Below are 20,197 nucleotides of genomic sequence, written 5' to 3'. Positions count from 1 at the left end.
CCTTTATCTCCTTTGCCAGATTCATTCCAGGTGCACTTTAGCCTTCTTCATTGCATCTTTGCAGACCGTGACAACCTCCTCATATTCTTCCCAAGTGTTCAGATCCTTTTTCCACATTTCATGGACCTTCTTCTTTTCTTTGAGTTTATGCGTAAGCTCCTTGCTCATCCACACAGATCTCCTGCCACCCTTCCCTGATTTCTTATTCATATGGCCACACCAATCCTGAGCTTGGAAGAAGTGCTGTTTAAATGCTGAGCAGCTCTCACAAGTCCCCTTACCTTCTAACACCCTAGCCCATGGGATAGCTCCAAGTAGTTCCCAAAGCAGAAAGAGTCACAAAATTAAGCACTGCAAATATAAACTAAGTATTTCTAATACCTTCCGTGGTCATGATTTTAACAGCTGATGGCTGCCTACCTCTCCTAGACTGCAGTTGATTCAGTGCTGGCACTGTTGGATATTTTTAGGGATTATTCCTTTTGCAGACAGAAGTGACAAAATAATTTGCCTATTTTAAGCATCCTTGGCTTCTTCAGCAGCCAGCTAACAACTCCAGCACCCAGTGTGCTCTGAGACAGAAGCAAGATAGCTGTGACAATAGTTAATCAATGACGAATTGCTTCAGGAACTTAAATATTCACTGCCAAACTAAGCGACAGAATGAAGTATCCAGATAAATCTGTTATGTGAAAATAAGTAAATTGCTGACACCAATGGGATTTTTGCTACCTTGAACAGTAATGATAGTGCTCTGTCTCAATGTGCAAAAAAGCACGCTTTTCCATCCTGTTATCCTAGCATGATTGCAAAAAGCAGTACAAGTAACCAAGCAATTCCGAGGCTGCAATCTATCATCAGCTGTCTGGAAATTTCTATTCTTTTTCTTTATTGCTTATTCTTGAGAGAAGCAAATTCAACCTTAAATTTCTATGATGAAGTCTGGTCTGCTGATAACAAGCGTGTTATTTATTTGTATCATGCATTGCAGGAAGTTGCTCTCGGAGTGTCTGTGACAAGCAAAGCTTCTGAAATATCACACAGAGGGACACATTTTTGGCGCATCTCTGTTGAGAAAAATGAAGCTATGTAAACCGTATCAGTAGAGAATTAGACCTTAGGAGCTTTCATGAAAGAGGTGGTATTACCTTCTAAGTGATGTTGACAAAATGTGAAGGCTGATCGGGTTTTAAGAGGATTGAAATGAAGAAAGCACAGGGACACCTAAAAGATGTAGAGACATTCACTAACTATATCCAGACACGGTTTGGAACCCAACATTTGGTGGTGTGGCAAATGGTGTAGCATTTTAACAGTGCTATACTGCATCATGTGAGTGCAAAAATATTGATGCATCGGAGCTTTTTAGGCATTTAGAATTAAAGCAAAGGATTGTAATTCCAAAGACAAATGAACTTCTAAAGACAAACATAGGTTCTTTATTTTTAATGGCTTGCGAAACGCAGAATTCTGGGAATCCTTCTGTTTGACTACTTGGTTTCAGAACAGGATGGAGACACCGTCGTGTGGCTACAGAGGCTGAACACCACGCTGCAGCCACTCCTCTGCTAATGAGCCTCAGTGTGCAGGAGCAGCTGGCTAAACCTGTCAGCAGAACCCTGGGTCCTCGGGCATAAGAGAAACCACTCCCTACAACTAACACCACGCCTCCCCAGGTCTCCTTGAGGGTGTGTGGGCGGGGCCAAGGCGAGGGGGCGGGGCGATTACCATCGCGCCGCGCATTTGGGCGGGGTGATGTCAATGACGTCATCCATGTGCGCCGCAGCTGAGCTGGAGTGAGGCGTGGGCTCGGCGGGGAGCGTGTTAGGTAAAGCTGCGGTCGTTGAGCAGTCGAGCTGTCGGGAGGGCGAGCGCGAGTGAGAGTGCTGGTATTGATAGTGATCGTTAGTAATTGTCTGTCCCGCGTGTGCCGGCTTTCCTTCGCCTCAGCCCTCAGCCCTGTACTCCTGTTGCGGGAGTAGCGCGGTGCCCCGCCGGGGTCCGAACCCCGCTCCGTGGGGCCGCCGGCTTTGCCCCACAGCCTGCTGCCGGGCCGGTTGGCGCAGGGCGCTTCTGGAACTCTGGAAGACGAAGTTGCCGCTCCAGCTTTTTGAGTAAACTTATCTGCGGTAAACAGGAGAAAATGCACAGTCAGAAGCAATGGGTAATCATCAGTAATCTCTAGTCTTTTGTTGTTATTGATTTTTATTTGCTTTTCTCGTTAAAAGCTTTTTGTGCAGCTTGAATCCATGCCCTTCTTGTAAGATTGTTGTTAAGTGTAACGTCCTGAAAGAACTTGACATGTGATATATTAAAGTTCTGAAGGTGATTAACAAGTTGTTCTGTTCACTGTTTTTTTCTAATGCTTGGAAACATGGAAGGTAAAACTCATATCTTAATAAATGGCATTTTGTAATTCATGTAAAGATTTTTGTGTTATGTAAGTCACTTCAAAAGTAATGCCTCCTTATTATTTCAATTGAAGTGACAACAAAGAGCACAATAGCACTATTTGGTAGAGCGAATTGTCAGCTACAAAGTGCTGTTTTTCAGCATTGTCATTACCATTAGCTATGTGTTTTTGCCAGTGATGAACAAGAGCTGAAACATGTAGATGTTGTGCTGAGGAACATGGTTAAATGGGCAGTATTGGTGATAAGTGGACAGTTAGACTAGATGATCTTAGAGATCTTTTTCAACTTCAGTGATTCTATGATTCTGTGTTGCATTTATAAAAATATGCACCAGCTGTTGCTGCTTCTATTATGTTCCTCCCACCACTTCACTGTGCTTACGTCCTCTGGTTGGTCTCTGTAAATGTTCAACAAACATCAGTGAATGTCAGTAGGTAATGTTTTTTTTTTCCTGCATGGAGGAATTCATTGATGTTCTTTTGTTTGGTAGGCACTTCCATGTCAGATGCCATTTTGCTAGACTGCCCCTGTGCTGCCATCTGTTGCACAACAACAAAGTATGGTGGAATATTGGTGGAAAGGCTCAGCTTTTACTGTCATACCACAATCACCTGCCACTGATGTAATGGGTCTGCATAATAAAATAGTAGGCATTACTTTTGGAACATCCCTTGTAGTTGTCTGTGTTATTTCCTTCACTCACGATAAAGTTGAGTTTTATAGGTCATGCTGAGGTACAGGAGTGGTCTGTGAGTGTTGGCGTTGGGAAGAGAAGATTGATTTTTATGTTTCCCATGTCAGGAAAATAATTTTTCACATTGTAGATGATCTTTATAAATGGCAGCTGCATTGACTTAGAAACAGTCAAAGAATTGCAGAATGGCCAGGGTTGGAAGGGACCTCAAGGATCATGAATCTTTAACCCCCCTGCCACATGCAGGGCCTCCAACCTCCACATTTCATACTAGACCACGCTGCTCAGGCCCCCATCCAATTTGGCCTCGAACACGTGTAGGGATGGGGCTGCCTCTCTGGGCAGCCTGTTCCAGCACCTCACCACTTTTCTGTTAAGAACTTCCCCCTGACATCCTACCTAAATCTTCCCTGCCTCAACTTAAAACCATTTCCCCTCATCCTGCAGTTATCTACCCTTTCAAAGAGTTGATTCCCCTCCTGTTTGTAGGCTCCCTTTAGGTACTAAAAGGCTGCAATGAGGTTACCCCACAGCCTTCTTTCCTCCAGGCTGAACAAGCCCAGCTCCCTCAGCCTGTCTTCATAGGGGAGGTGCTCCAGTCCCCTAATCATTTTTGTGGCTCTCCTCTGGACCCTCTCCAACAGCTCTCTGTCTTTCTTGTACTGGGAGCTCCAGACCTGGACACAGTTCTCCAGATGGGGCCTCACAAGAGCAGAGTAAAGGGGACAGTCACCTGCCTGTCCTTACTGGCCATACCTCTTCTGATGGAACGCAGGATACCATTTGCTTTCTGAGCTGCAAGAGCACACTGCTGGCTCATGTTAAGCTTTTCATCTATCAAGACCCCCAGGTCCTTCTCTGCAGGGCTGCTCTCATGGACTGCTCCTTCCAGTCTGTATGGGTGCCTGGGATTCCTCTGGCCCAAGTGCAAAACCTTGTACTTTGCTATGTTGAGTCTCATTAGGTACCTGGGCCCATCTTTCAAGCCTGCTGAGTTCCCTCTGAATGGCAAGCCTTTCTTCCACAGTCATACCGTAGTACACCACAGGTCTGATTTGAACACATCTTCATCTGTGTGGTCTGTCTTTTGAAAAGCAGATCCTTTTCCTCATGTGTATAGAGTGGAAATAAAATCCAAGATACTTTTGCACCTCTGTAATGCTCTTCAGTATCTTCACAGAAGCACAGCGTCTCTGAGTTTTAAAAGGGCCTTAACACCATCTGGTCCATGCCCTTGCTCATGCATGGGCTCAGTAGTTTGCTCAGGACTGTCCTTCAAATCATCTTTTTAAAATAAAAATTAAAAATTTAATCCTTACATAAATGGGTTCTTTCTAAACACAGTAGTTGCAGATTTATGGATAGGTAGTTGTAGAATATTTAGGTGTATGTTTGGGCTTTGCTTAATGATATAGGTCTTTGGTTACTGCTGTAGTTCAGAGAGCTGGGTAAAGGCTCAGACTGTTTGCAGGGAATATCAGGATACTCTTCTTAGTTCATTTTCTATAAATAAGTTATGCTTCTGTCTCAAGCATAGATTAATTTTATGTTTTTTCTTTGGGAGTGGGTATTTTTGTGTAGGAGCTTTTTTTTATTTTCAAATCTCATTTGAGCTGAAAGATGGAAGTCTTTTTTTCTTATAGTTTCAACTCATGGGAAACAGCTTTTGCTACTACTAACATGTAATTGCTCATTGCAGCTATAGTTCACTGACTGAGAAGGAGCAGTAGCTAACAGAATTAAACTTTCTCTTTGAAGTCTCATTCCCATGTGTGCTGATTTTCTTCTGACTTGCCCAGAAGTTCTCAAACTCTTCACAGTAGCACGTGCTTCTCTTAGGTTGTTTAAACCTTGCTTTCAACTCTGGAGGAGCTCTTGCCTGTCTTAAAAAGGCTTGGTTACTTTTGTTAGGTACTTGGAAGAAAATCAAGTTCAAAATTTCTGAGAACTATTTATAAGTCTTAAGATTTACAGGGTAAAATTACTGTTGATGCCAGTGTTTAGGATTGACTTCTTGGTAAGATCTTCAAGTCTTATGTTACATGAGAAATTTATAAAACTGGATTTGGAAGAAAATTTAGTAGAGCACTTTAAAATAGAATTAGGGCTGAAAATATTGTCTTATTTAAATGTGTAACACCCGAATATTGGCCTGGGGCATGTAGGGGAAGTATGGTGCTGAAATACTTCTACACCTTTTGAAGAATATGAGGAATACATAATACAAACAAGTTGATGCCAGTGTTTCAGAGACCCTTAATTTTAGCCCAGAATGTTAGCTTTAGCTACTGGTGAGACCACAGCCAAGCTATGGCCTGGGGTACCTGTGCATAAGGGTACCCATCTCTGATGATGTTTTTTTAAAGGCTCAAGTCAGCTGGGAGACATCTCTTCAGACAGCATAAACTGCCAGGGTTTGTCTGACAGTCCATAGCTTTTAGGCATCTATTTCTATTATTTCTATTTAATTGCTTTAAATTGCTATTTTTTCAGGGAATTAGTTGGTGCGTTGTACAGTAAACAGAAAATCTGAGTTAAAAATGGCCTCTGCTTGGGGTCAGCGCCTGCTACTTGTGTTGGTGTCTGTGTGTAAACAACATTTGAGTGACTGATTTTGCCCAATTAAAATACTTTCATTCTCTTAATTTTCTTCTTTCATTAATTTCTGCTCTCTCAGAGCTCGTAAATGTGTGAAACATACCAGTTACAGTTGTGCTCTGAGATAAGAGGTATCTCACATCATGCACAAAAGGGATCACATATTTGGCATAGTCATATGCCTTGCCATAAAGATTTAGGAAATGTTCTTTTGCACTTTTCTTTCACTATAGCGTGTTAACTAGAAGGAAAGGTTGAGGGAGGTGGGCTTGTTTATCCTGAAAAAGAAGGGCTGCAGTACTTGAAGGGAGCTTATAAGCAGGTGGGGACTGACTTTTTACATGATCTGACTGTAATAGCACAAGGGGGAGTGGCTTTAAGCTGAAAGAGGGGAAATTTAGGTTAGATGTTAGGAAGAAATTTTTTACTCAGGGTGGTGAGGCACTGGCACAGGCTGCCTAGAGAAGCTGTGGATGCTCCATCCCTGAAGATGTTCAAGACGGGGCTGGATAGGTCCCTGAGCAGTTTGAGCTGGTAAGTCACAACCCTTGCTATGGCTGGAGTTTGGAAGCGGATTATCTTTAATGTCCCCTCGAACCCAAGCTGTTCTATGATTCTGTGATGAACTATGGTAAGACAATCTGTTGCTGTCTGATACAGCAGGAGTGTGATGCAATTATTTGCATGTAAGGAAGTAGGAGTTAGTGTGTTTTGCATGGTATATTTCAGGCTTGTACTATTATATTACAGAGTCATCTTTGATGATCATGTATATTATCTATAGCATTTTTCAAGTTTTCCTTTTTTCTTACCTTTTTGACTTTTTCTTCCCCTTTCTTCCTGTTCCCTTGTCCATTCTATTGTATTTATTGCTGCACACAAATAGTTTTTGCTATAGATAGTTTTAGGAAGTTTATTTTTCAGTCCTGTCTACTTTGCAGCCATGGTTTTTTTTTAACCTGGAAGCTCTTCTCAGGTTTGCATATGACTCAAGCTTGTGCTTTCTGTAGTAAGTATAAATGCAGTGTTATACAAGTACCATGGATCACTTCTTCCCTATTTCCCATTCTTTGTGTTTTTATGCAACTCATTAATGCACAGATAATCAAGTGTGACTCTATATTGGCCAGCATCTGCTATTCTTATTATTTGTTCCTTTGCAAATTAAAATATTAAAATGTATAACCATACTGTTAGCTTGACTGATGTTTTTATGATTTATGAAGTCCATTCAGTAAGGAATTGAATGTGAGGTATATTTTAAAAATGCACTGATCATTTGTTACTTCTTTATATGTAGAAGTATGAATTAAAAGTATTTTTGAAATGGTTGTTAAAACTTTACAGTACCATTACTATTCCTAATTTTTTTTAATGCTTTCAATTCAACTAGTGAACATGCCTTTCTAAATTTCAGAAAAATGAAATCCAGATATTATATTATGTACAGAATATACATAAAAATATTGCAGAAGGCAATGCATTACAAAAGAAGTGTCTCAATAAACATCTCAGAAACAGTAGCTCTAGTGTCTTTAGCATATAATTCTTTATGTAATTCTTGCTCTTTTCCTATCTTTCCTATTTGCCTGCTTTCTCTTCCCCACTGTTCTAATTTGTGACAACCACTGGGCTTTCCCTTCCCCATCACTTTAGCTGATAATGAACTGCTTAGGAAACATTTGACCTTGCTTGTGTCTCAGTCTCACTCCAGGTATATCAAAGAATCTCCCCTCTTGCTCTGATAATCACAGCAAGAGAGTTATTAAATGGCATAGTTGAGGCAGGATACCTAACAGTGAGAGTGTTGTCCTTCCAGGGGTGGCTGTTGTCTGTACTTCTTGGGGACATAAGTAGTAATCTTGAGTATTTGCATTTGATTGATATGCATGTACCTCTCCGGGAAAGTCACTCTTCATTTTGTGACTTAAGTGTATTGCTCAAACTTTTTATGTGTATCTTTTGGGGATGTGAAGAGTAATTTTGAGTATTTGCATTTGTTGGATATGTGTGTGCCTCTCTGGGACGATCACTCTGCATTTTGTGACTTAAGTGTGTTATAACTGAGGTGTGTTGTTTAAATTTTTTGTGTGTGCACCTCTTGGGGATGTGAGGAGTGATTTGAGTTTCTGAATCTGTTAGATACATGAGCCTCTCCCAAAAGATCACACTGCATTTTGTGAGATGAATGGTAGTGAAGCCACTATGGAAAACAGAAATATGTTGTTAGATGTCTTAGGAAAGCACGGTTCCAGACGCATGTTATCAGGGGTATATGGGGCACTCCAGAATTGGCATAATTTGCAAAGTGTTTCTGACTGCATTAGTGCTTTGCAAAAACGTGCTTGTTCCTGAGCTGGAAAAGGAAAGTCCTTTGTATATGCAGTTCTGGGTGCTGCTCTGCTTGCAACTGCAGAGTTCAGAGAATTACAGCTTGCAGCAGAAAGCCAAACTAGACAGTCGCTATGGAACAGACAAAGGAACATCTGTCAGGGAACAGAAAATTGCAAAAAATTGGTAGAAGCTTTGCAGAATTGGGTCGTTGAACTCGAAGGGCAATTAGAGAATGAAATACATGATGCAGCACTCTTACAGGAGGCCCTGAAGGAACAGTTCGTTTGCAAGGACGATAATAGCACTTAAAGCCCTCCTAAAGAAAAAAATCTATCTTCTGAAAGGATTGGATGAAATAAAGGCAAGGCTACATGAACAAGAAACCTTGGCAACCCAATTGCATCCTTTGATAAAAACCAAATATTCATACAAAAGTGGTGACTACTTAAACCTTCAGGTGAACATTTAGGAGATTACTTTTTTTTCTACTGAAGTAGCAAAATTGAAAAAAGATTTTGACTATTCCCGAAAGGAATTGGAGATGGAGTATATGTGGAGGGCTAGCCTTACTGGTGGAGGCCAGACATTGTTAACTGAAGAAGAAGCTTAAGGATACTGGTGAGTAGGAGTACTTTTGACTACTGGTAACTGTTGGGCACTGTGGTCTTTGATGCAGAAGACTGCCTATTGGGCAGTCCGACTAGAAAGGGAGATCCTCTTGCCAATTCTGGGACGGTCATCCAATTAATAGAAATTGTTCAAAAGGCTGCTTGTCTCCAAATGATTTATGATGGAAAGCTTCAGCTGCACCACGAATCACCTATGATAATGCCCGTTCATCCCAAGAGGATGGAATAGATTTGTATTTTAATCCAAAATACTACATCAAACAGGGTTGTTCTGATGTAGTCCATAACGGTGGGGGATGTAGTTTCTCTGTAGGTACTGGAAAGTGCCTGCTACCACCCAGTTGGCATGGAGGTTTCCCTGGGGGAGGTCTGCATTGCCTTCCAGTCTTCCAGGCTTTTGGGCACAGCACAGGACACACCAAAAGGCAGTTTCTGTGTTTGTCCTGAGGTTTAGGATGATGTTAATGCATAAACTTAGTTACTATGTGACCTTAACTCCCTGCAGCCACCCTGGGGGATCTGGGTGTCCCTGGACCACTCACCTCTGCTGCTACAGAGCATCTCATCCTGATAATTGGGGGAGGCACCTTGATATGTGCATATGGTGGGGAAAAAAGGTTGTATCAAATTTAATGAATACTAACTCAGAGTTGCATCTTTGGGAAGCAGTAGGAAAAGGTCTACTATTTGCATGTAAATGGAAAGCTTGGAAATGTGCAGAGGACTTCCAAAAAGATCAGCAAGGATATTGCTTCAGCAGTTGAGAAAGTATGTGTTTTGTTTTATGTGAGAACCATAATTCCAATTTATTCTACTAAATTGGTAATGAAAAATAAAAGGAAATGCAGAATGAATAGAAGTTTAATTATAAGGGTGTATTACATAGCTTGGTCATAAAATAGAGTATTTCAGTAGGAAGATGATAAAAAGATAAAAACAGTGAAACCTGCATACTTTGATGCATACAAGTGTATTCCATTATATCAGCATCTGAAAGATACGCTACATATGAGTACAAAGGTAAGACTTTCCATCTAATGTATAGCTAGCACAGTCAGGTTTTCTTTGATTAATTTTTTTTTAAATTTTATTTATTTATTTAAGCCCAGTTTCCCTTCATATCTTTCAGATTCCTACTCCTTCTCTTGATTAAAGTAAAGAAAACATTGAGGAATAAATGTAAATCTGAGTGGGTTCCATCATCATACAATGTTTGGGAATGCACTTCATCAGAATTCGTATTCAGTTAATCAGAAAGAAAATTATTGGAGAATGCTGTCTTGGAGTACCCAGGCCCAACTTGCAAATTTGTGTAATGTTTTGATAAGCTGTATTTTTGTACTTGTAGTTTGGAATGTTTTGCTTGAATATTTGTACTTTTACACTTGCACATTTTTGGGAACACTTGATTACAGAAATAATAGAAGATGCATCTTGTCTCTATTGGAATCAAAGGGTGAATTAAATCATTGTTTGCTACCTAATTTTTTAAACCTAAATTATTACATGTCTGTGAAAGACATTACAGTTCAATTAAAGAGGTGAACATAGCGTTTACAAGCATGTTTGATTGTTGCACTTTTTATTTTTTCTTAATTCTTGCTTGTCTCTTGTACTTGCCATTACATATTTTTTCCTTCTGTGAGTGCAAACTTTCTGTCTCACCTGACAGATTTTTTTTTTTTTTTTTTATGCTGAACCAATGTAGGAAGCCTGCTTAGATGCTAGACTTTAAACATAATACCAATATATTTTTTTTGCAGTACCACTGAAATCATTGTACTGATTGAAAGCAAAGTTATAGCTTACTAGCATTTAAATAAATGTGAAGCTATAACTATGTGTACTTTTTTTCTTGTTCGCTTGCAGGAATTTACAGCATCCTTTCTAAGATACTAAAATAACAAATTTCTTATATATCTGATATTGCGTACTCCACTTTTGCTGAAGTGCATTGTTCCTTTATTAATTTTCACTTGTCTTTTTTTTTTCCTTCATGATTTTCATTGTGATTTAATGTGACTTCTGTGTCATTTTCTAGTTCATTGCTACAGAAGTTTGATATGTAGTCATTAACTACTGCCTTGATTTTTTTTTTTTTTAAAATAGTAGAAGGCGTATCTGTTTGGGCCAAGTAAACAGTTCATTCCTATCTTTTCTTCTTGTATAGAATTGAGACATTTTCCCTAGATGATTTAAATACAGTATCTAATAAGCCGCACATAGCTGCACTGACTAGATATCCATTTTGCCTGAAACACAAACATTTATACATGCACTTAAATTTAGTAAAGTTAGCTTAAAAATGTTTAAGACAGTGGATCTGTTTGTCTCATGTCAGGTTTAATTCTTCTCTAAAATGGCCCAAATGGAACATTTTAATTGCCTTTCTTTCTCGGGTGACTATCATATGTATGCCTTTAAATATTTTTCCCAGATTGCCAGTTTTTTTTGTATTGCAAATGCTGTATTAAAAAACAACAGCAACAAAAAACACCAACAAACCAAGACCAACAATGTTGGTTATCATTAAATGTCTTTTTAATATAGCACATTTAAGTAAAATAGTATTAAAAAGTAAAACTGTTTCAGAGACTTTTTGTTCATGGATTTATAACTGAGTGATTTATTACTGAGGTAACAACTGACTTTATCCTCTTCCCACCCCCCCAGAAAAATATCTTTAAGGATCATTTTTTTTCAGTCTTTTGTGTATTAACGTTGATCAGTAATTCTGATTCATATCATTGAATATCTGCACCTCTCCTGTAGGAAAGGTTGGGAGAACTGGGCTTGTTTAGCTTGGAGAACAGAAGGTTCCAGGAAGATCTCATTGTGGCCTTCCAGTACTTGAAGGGAGCATGTAAACAGGAGGTGGTACGACTGTTTATGAGGGTGAATTGTGATAGGACAAGGAGGAATGGTTTTAAACTAAGACTGGGGAGGTTTAGGCTAGATATTAAGTGGAAGTTTTTCACACAGAGGGTGGTGACACACTGGAACAGGTTGCCCAAGGAAGTTGTGGATGTCCCATCCCTGGAGGCATTGAAGGCCAGGCTGGATGTGGCTTTGGGCAGCCTGGTCTGGTTGTTGGTGACCCTGTACATAGCAGGGGGGTTGGAACTAGATGATCATTGTGGTCCTTTTCAACCCAGGCCGTTCTATGATTCCATGATAAAACTATGTGAAAAATAAATTAGCTTCAGAAAGAGTGATACAGTCTTACTCTACGTACGCACACATCATTTAGTCTGCAGATTTCTTCTTAACTTGACCCTAAAGCAATGCTTTATTTGTTCTCTTGTTTAAACAATGTCTGTTCTTTATTTGCTCTTCTCAACCTACTTTTCATTTAGTTGCTCAGTTCAATAACAGCAAAAAAACAACATAAACAAAGCTAAAAAGAAACCGCTCTCTGAATAGAAAAATCACAGAATCACAGAATTGTAGGGGTTGGAAAGGATCTCCAGAGATCGAGTCCAACCCCCCTGCCAAAGCAGGTTCCCTACACCAGGTTGCACAAGTAGGCATCCAGGTGGGTCTTGAATATCTCCAGAGAAGGAGACTCCAAACCTCCCTGGGCAGCCTGTTCCAGTGCTCTGTCACCCTCACTTCTATTCATAAATACTTTTTTTCCAATTTTTTTTCCTGTTTTTCAGACTTCTTTAAGTAGAAATAAATCACTACTATTATATTAGAGCCCAATAAATACAGCAGGGTACACGATGTTTTACTTTCCCCTATTTATTTATTTTTGTTGTTGTTTGTTTTTAATTCAAACTGGAAAAATGAATACGTACAGAGATAAGTCAGCTTTGCAAAGTTTAGTGAAGTCACTAGTGCTCTGCAGAAGCTTGTATCTTTTTTTGATACTACAGAAAGTTAAATTCTGAAAGTACATACAAGTACAGCAGTGCAAGATGTGAAATGTTTACCTGTAAATGTGTAAATTTTTAAAACACTTGAAATAGAAAACTGTCATGATCAACAAAAATATAATTCAGAGAAAAAATTTGGGAAAACCTTCACATAAAGAGCAGAGAAGTATCTGCCAGCATTAGATCCAAAAATCTAATGTCTGTTTCAGATATTCTGTAATATCAAGTATTCTGAATTTGCTGAGATATTTCAGTGATTCTTTGCATGTGGATTGATATGAAGTGAAAGAAAGATTTTTCTCTGCTTGACTTCAAAGACATTCCTGTAATAGCTGTTTCTGAGTAGAAGAGAACATTCAGAGAAGTCCCTTTTGCAATGCTCTGTGTGCTTTGTGTGAAATTAGTTCAGATTGCAGTTTAATGGTTTCATGGCCTGAGCCTTTCGCTTACTGGTAGCATACAAACAAAATAGCAAGTCTAAGGGGAGTCTAGGTTCTTCTCTGTGTTTACTTTAAGAACTCCACAAAGAACAACATTGGACACTGAAACCTATATTGAGTCTGTGAAACAATAAACCAATGAGTCAAGCCAATATCTATTCACTTAAGGTGCTCAAAAACTTAGTTGTGTATCATGAGAGCATCACTGATCTGGCAGCGAGAGAACTACAAGTTCTAGCACTTTCTTCTTTCTTTCTTTCTTTGACTTCTAGTCTAGAAAGCAGTCAAAGGAAGGACCGAAGTGTGATAACCATATAATTTCAGCTCAGTGGTTGTAGCAATCAGAGAATGCATGGCAGTTAAAATTCTGTGATGAAGTGCTTGCAAAAAAATACTGATGTATTTTAATATGTTCTTGCTTTGTAATATTTCTATATTTTCCAGTGAAAAACCTTTTATTTTCTGTAAGATGCTATTATACTGATTCAGTTTCCAGCTATTAAGATGTAATCATATAACTTATAAGTATATAACTATAAATTTACTTTATGAACTATCTCCTAAGAATGCATCCACAGTAAATGGACTCATTTTCTTATGATTTACTAAAAATGCTGATTTGAGAGTGGTTGTCATGTGGAAAGTATATTAGTCCCTACGGTTGCCTTGTATTAATCAGATTGTTACTTCAAAGTTTATAACATATGAAATGATGTAGCCTCATGCTTCTCACTTTGAATCACAGCTGAAAAATGATCTTTTGAGCTAAATCATGTAATAAAAATATAGGAACCTTGAAAACAAATAACACAGTAATAAATTTAGATGTTGCATAACAATATGTATCTTAAGTATTTTTGAGAGTGAAAAGAGTAATCTAGAGGCTTTTTAGTAAAGTTTGTTTCAATTTATAACAGCTGCCTAAAAGTACATTGACTTTAGATTTTCTCTGAAAAATAAAGCCTTCTTAATAGCAAATCCTGAAGCACCTAGCTTGATCTCATTCTGTGGAGACATTGTTTGGCTGTACTACTTTTAATAAAAGCAACTGGACTTTTCAGTACTTTTCAAAATGCTTTAAGTTGTGGAACGATTATCTGACTTGGTTTTGTTTTTGCTTTTTCTTACAGAATGAGAGAAGTGAAGGAACTACAGCTGATTTCTATATTGTAATCTGATCAAAATGGTTTTGGCACTAGAAGGTTGAATATTCCTGCTCCTTATGGAGGCATTATAAATAACAAATGGCTAAGGTTCTGTAAAACTTAACAACCAGTCTGAAACATGGAGATGCAGCTAGACCCCACGAAAGATGACTTGCCCTTAATGGCCAACACTAGCCACATGCTTGTAAAGCACTATGTTTTGGACTTGGATGTGGATTTTAAAAGTCAGGTTATAGAAGGAATCATAGTTTTATTTTTGGAGACAGGGAGCAGATACAGGAAAGCCAGCAGAATTGATAAAAAAGGCTGCCAGTCACACCTTAATGAAACCTGTAAAATTGGGCCATCAGAACCCTGCCACATTTCTGTGTCAGATGCAAGTGTCTTCTCATCTGAAGCAGAATATAGTGATTTTGCTGTCTGTGCTAAAGGTGAAAAAGATGCTTCTGATAAAAATGGTAACCACAGCAATGAGGAGCAAACTTCTGGGATTTCTAGTTCAAAGAATTGCTGTGACACAGAGAGCCATGGGAACAAGGATTTTCTACTGGTATTGGACTGCTGTGATTTATCTGTGCTAAAGGTTGAGGAGGTAGATATTGCTGCTGTGTCAGGCATTGAGAAATTCACCAAGTCTGCTGAACTAACTGATGTTTCAAAGGAGCTGGAAAATCTCAGAAATCAGATTGTACACGAACTTGTGACTTTACCTTCGGATCGCTGTCCAGAACAGCTGTACTATTTCACTTGCTGCAGCCAGGCACCTGGCTGTGGAGAGCTTGATTTTACTACTGGCAGCTGGAGCTTGGAGATAAGGAAACAGGGAGTTCAGACTCCAACAGACTTTCCTCATGCTATACGAATACGGTACAAAACCAAACCTGAGGGAAGATCTGTTAAATGGACTACTGACCAGAGTGGCAGGTATGTAAATTAGCTGAAAGATTTTGCACTTGTTAATTTTAAACACAGGTGTGAGAATGTTTGCCTATATACTGCTGAGGAGCTCTGTGAAAATGATGAGCATTCCCTTCCACTGTATCTCTTGTGTACTTGGTTTGAATCCTACTGCTATCCCGCAGAATAACAGATAAACTGTTCTCTGGAGACTCCACAGCGCTTGCAGACCTCAAGCCTGCCTAAACGATTGTGCTTCCTTAAACTAAATGGGAATAAATAATTATTGAGTGCTGGGTAAGTGTGTGAAGGGAATAGGAGGTGATCATTTTGAGGAAAGGAGATATATGTGACAAGTTATTTTCATTTTAGTACTTTACGTTCTCTTTCTCTTAAACAACAAGTCATACCACATAAAAATCAGTATGCTGAACACTTAATAGAATATCTTCACAGCTAGTCTTTTATCAACACTGTACTAAGTTTACAGATTCAGTCTTTTCCTGATAAATCTCTCATAATCAACTTTTAAAATCTTCTTCACCTCTTACGTAAAATACACTGATGTTGGTAAATGCACTGCTTTTTTTTTTTTAATCTGGCTTTTATGAATGTACATAGTGTTATCTTGAAAATTTCTGTATAAGATTTTTGTGTGAGTGGATCCACAATTCACTCCTGACTTACACAACTGTATCTGTAATGTTCAAAGGTGGATTTTAATAACTATTATTTCTTTAGTGTTTGATAATTTGAAATTGGGGCAAAGTTGGAAGATGATAAATAAATTGTGTCTAATGCTTCCTTTTCATTCCTAAAGTAGTGATGTATGGTTAACTTTCATTTCAGTTATGCTAACGTAAATGAAGAGTTTGCTCAGAGGCACCCATGTCTGGTATTTAATTTATTCTACTGGTAAACTGTGATCAGCATCAAGCACAGCAGTTAATTAGTTAGTGGTTAATATTCATTAATTCCTACACTTCCCCTTCTCTACTCACTCCTCAATAAATTATTAACAATATAGGTGCAGGAAGTTTAAGTCAAGATAATCGTTAGTTACAGAAATTCTGAATTTTGACTGAAGCACAAGATAATATAATTCTCAATAAGTCTGTTACCGTGAAGCTTTATGGATTAGTGGGTTTAGGCACATTCAGGTATGAGTATGCAAACCTCATGCAAACACTTCAGGAAACACTTCTCTTTTCAGTACAGGGACTAAACACAGATAATTTCAGCAAGTCTTACAGGGAGATGCTGAGGGAATGAGATTATTCAATATAGAGAAGAGGAGGCTCAGGGGAAATCTCAGTGCGCTCTACAAATGCCTGAAAGGAGGTTGTGGTGAAGTGGGAGTTGGCCTCTTCTCCCAGCTAACAGTAATAGGACAAGAAGGAATGGCCTCAAGTCGTGCAGTGGAGGTTGGATATTAGGAAAAATTTTCTAAAGAATGATCAGGAGTTGGAATGGGCTGCTGAGGGGTGGCTGAGTCACCATCTCTGGCAGTGTTCAAGAAATGTTTAATCGTACCAAGGGATGTGCTTTACTGGGGAAATGTTGGTGGTAGGGGAACGAACGGTTGGACTGGATGATCTTGGAGGTCTTTTCCAACCTTGGTGATTTGATGATTCCATTACTCTAATTCCAAAATATAGTGCTATACCTGCCACTATGAAAAAAATCCTATCCCAGCTGATACCAAGAGATGTGGCTTGCAAATTTGCCTCTAATGGGAGATATTTCCCACTGTTTTTCTGACCTACCTGCTAGCACTTCTAGTGCTGTCTAAATTAGTTACTGATTTTGTTGATATTAGTGAGGAAACGGAATGGAATTGGAAATCTTTCTTTAATGAGGCTGTAGGAGTGAAAGAGAATCTTTGATAGGAAAGGCATCAATAGAAAAGCATGACAATGAAAGCTGGGTCCTAATCGTGTACTGACCTGTGCATTGTTTACTTTGGCACACATGAACAGGTCAGCCTATTTGGACTATTTGAAGTTCAGCACATGCATATGTAATTGTTTTTTTTTAGTTTGGTGCCCAAGTAGTAGATAAATAGGAAAGATAGATAAGTAGGAAAATTGAATTCTTAGAGTAAATGATTCACCTAAGATTGCTATGGAAGAAATATATTTTTAGAAGGTATTAAAGGACAACTCTGTAATTTTGGGGAAGCTCAAGAAAGATTTCAATTTGTGCTGATTTGAGAGGTCCCCAAATTGGAAATAGTTAAAATGTGAAATGATCTCTTAAAAAAAAAAAAAAAAAAAGTGAAATCCTGATATTTGTTTGACCAATTTAAATGCTTTTTCTTTAAAAAACATTTATACCCATCTACTTATTATCTTTGTACTATCTTACTGTTAGATTAAAATATTAACTCATTTTTAAAGAATTAATGAATGTTTTTTGACTTTATGAAAGCTATACATGTGAATACAGGAAGCATAAATGTATAATTAGGTAAAAATGAAAATACAGATGCAAGTAAACGTATGTAAATGCTTTTGTTTTTGAGCTGCAGTATTCAAATGTATCACAGATGTAGCTGAACTACTTAGTTACTCATTTGTCACAAATAATCTTGCATTTCTGTAATGGACAGCTGAGCATATGAGGCAGTGATTAGGCAGATATCCAGTGACATGGTACCCAAAGAGGTGGCACCTAACATAGCATGATGGACCAGTAAACCCCTAAAATGGGAGAAGACTCACTGAATATGAACATGAACTTTTGAGTATAGCACAGGGTATGACTGGCCATAGCTGTCACAAAGAAAGCTGACATCTCAGAACAAAGGGGTCCACTGTGTGATCTATGTTTTAGATAAACAGCTATGTTAGTTGAGTAGATCGACTGCTGATGTATATGTTTCTCCCTGAGTCCACTGAAAGATTGTTAATGTTTCCCTGAGTCAGCCGCGTTAGCATTGGGGATTAAATACATGGCAACATAGAGTATAGAAATTAAACAAGAAGAGCTTATTGAAGACAGGTAGTGGACTTGCACTATCTTCATTCCGTGTATTCCTTCTTGATGACTGTGAATGTCCAGCGCCGTAATGGTGAGTGTCTTATGGGCTGGTAATAGGAATCACATTGATATTGTGATTTGAACTGTGTATTTCAGTAGCTGTGTTTTAATACGGGGAAGTTACACTTGTTCTGTGTTTCCAGTATACATTATATCACTCTTCTAAATCAAAATTGTCATGTTATATCAAATAGCATCAAAGAAGTAATTTTGATATTAAACACTACACCCTACATACATGAAATGTCTGAAAGAAGGTGTTCAGAGAGTACTGGACTGTGGCACATTAAAACAAAACAGACCTTGATTTCACGTTCAACTTATTTGATGTGCCTGGTACTGCTGAAATGCAAAAAACAAGTAGAAAATTTCTGCATAACTTGCGCAGAATTGTTGTCATAGAATGGATTAGTTTGGAAGGGACTACTAAAGGATATCTCATCCAGCCTCCTGCCATGTGCAGCAATACCTTCTGCTGGACTACACAGCACAAAGAGCCACCCAACCTGGTATTGAACCCTTCCAGCTTCTCTAGTCAACCTGTTCCCAATCTTACCAGCTTCATCACAACAAAAATAAAAATAAAAATAAACATAAGGCAGTTACACAAAAATTAAATCTACCCTCTTACAGTTAAAGACTACTGCCCCTGTCTTATCACCACAGGTAAAAGGCCTTCTTCATTTTTCTTATAAACCTTCATCTGTTGAAATGTTGCCATAAAGCTTTGCCAAAGAATTCTCCAGGCTGAACAAGCCCAGCTTCCTCAGCCTGTTTTCGTAAGAGAGGGGCTCTAGCCCTCTGAGCATCTCTGTGGCCTCCTCTCAGCCCACAGTCCAACAGTTCACATCATTCTTGTGCTGAGAGCCCCAGGCCTTCACACAGTACTCCAGATGGGGCTTCAGGAAAGTGGAGTAAAGGCTGGGAGTGTCAGGTGTCCACATCAGGCTGGAACTGTCCAGAAATGTACATAGCGAATTTGAAATGTAAAATTTGGGCTATTTAAGGTTTAGTTCATTGTTGTTACTCCTCGAAAGACTGGAATTTTCTTAAATTTTTAAGTTAAAGTTCTTAACTGGCATTTCTAAGTATTTATATAATGGAAACATGTCAAACATATTTCTTGAATGTTTATCTAAAGTTTAAAGTTCAGACTGAATTCTAGGCAGTGATCTCTAATTTACTGGAATTTACTTGTGAAAGTACATGGTCTTTCTGTGTACAGAAATATAACTTAGAAAAATGTTTGGGGTAGTTGATTGTGCTGTTTCAAGTGCTGCAAAATTGATAGTTACTAAAAATCAGGAAATGGAGTGCAATGCCTTTTAGAATAAGTCTTTTCATGTGGTTTTGTTAGGTTATGACATTGTTTTGTTTCATGTAGAAATGCTGGAAAATTCAAAGTGTCACCATTTTGCATGTGGAATTATTGCTTTCTGAACTAAGATTTCTAAGTGTTTATTTAGAATTGTGTAAGTCCTTTATGTTCTAGATAGAGGTCAGAAGACCATCTGAATGTTGCAAAATTATTTGTGTTGTCCTGAATGACTGGCACTTAAGAACAAAACATTACATCTAGCTAGCAAATTACAATGGATATACTTTAAGTATTTACTGCAAGTCATTCCATAATCGTGCTAGCATGCTTTCACATTTTAGGCCAGACTTGAAAAGTGTTTTCAGTGGCATGCTCAAAAAAAAGATAAATTATATTAATTAAAAGGCTAGATCACACTGTTTCTCCCTACTTATTTCTTTCAAGTATCTGCTAATGCTTTCTTTCAAGCACGACAGGGGCAAAGAAGCAACAAAAAATGCAAATTAAGCATGCAGTATGTACAGTGGAAAAAACTATTTACAATGATACGGGAAATGTGGAAACAAATCAAAACTCGAGTGCATGTGAGTCAGATAGCAAAGAAACAAACACAGATTTCAGAATAGACCTGAGAAAATCCTTCTGTATTGTTGTTGATATGTGTAAGTAGACTGTCTTCTGTTTGTAAACATTGAGGCTAACAACTGGCTGATTTTTTAATCATTACTGCAGAAATAGAGCAGGTAGGATATCTCCTATTTTCTCAGTCATTAATCAGTTATTTTCA

The 20,197-nt window shown here is 38.4% G+C and overlaps 1 protein-coding gene across 1 annotated transcript in view; it reads left to right on the top strand.

Moving 5' to 3' along the window:
* The first annotated feature begins 1,780 nt into the window (after positions 1 to 1,780).
* Positions 1,781 to 20,197, top strand: part of AOPEP (aminopeptidase O (putative)) — a 175,978-nt gene continuing 157,561 nt past the window's right edge. Inside the window, exons 1-2 of the mRNA XM_090131202.1 lie at positions 1,781 to 2,164; positions 14,118 to 15,077. Of these exons, the coding sequence (XP_089987328.1) occupies positions 14,272 to 15,077 (806 nt within the window). The 5' untranslated portion in view covers positions 1,781 to 2,164; positions 14,118 to 14,271. The remainder of the gene's footprint in view (positions 2,165 to 14,117; positions 15,078 to 20,197) is intronic.

Source organism: Phasianus colchicus, chromosome Z, assembly GCF_987193195.1.
Source record: "Phasianus colchicus chromosome Z, bPhaCol1.hap1.1, whole genome shotgun sequence".
In the NCBI taxonomy this organism is placed as follows: domain Eukaryota; kingdom Metazoa; phylum Chordata; class Aves; order Galliformes; family Phasianidae; genus Phasianus; species Phasianus colchicus.
The sequence above is the reverse complement of the archived record's forward strand: the minus strand, read 5'-3'. Positions and strand labels throughout refer to the sequence as shown.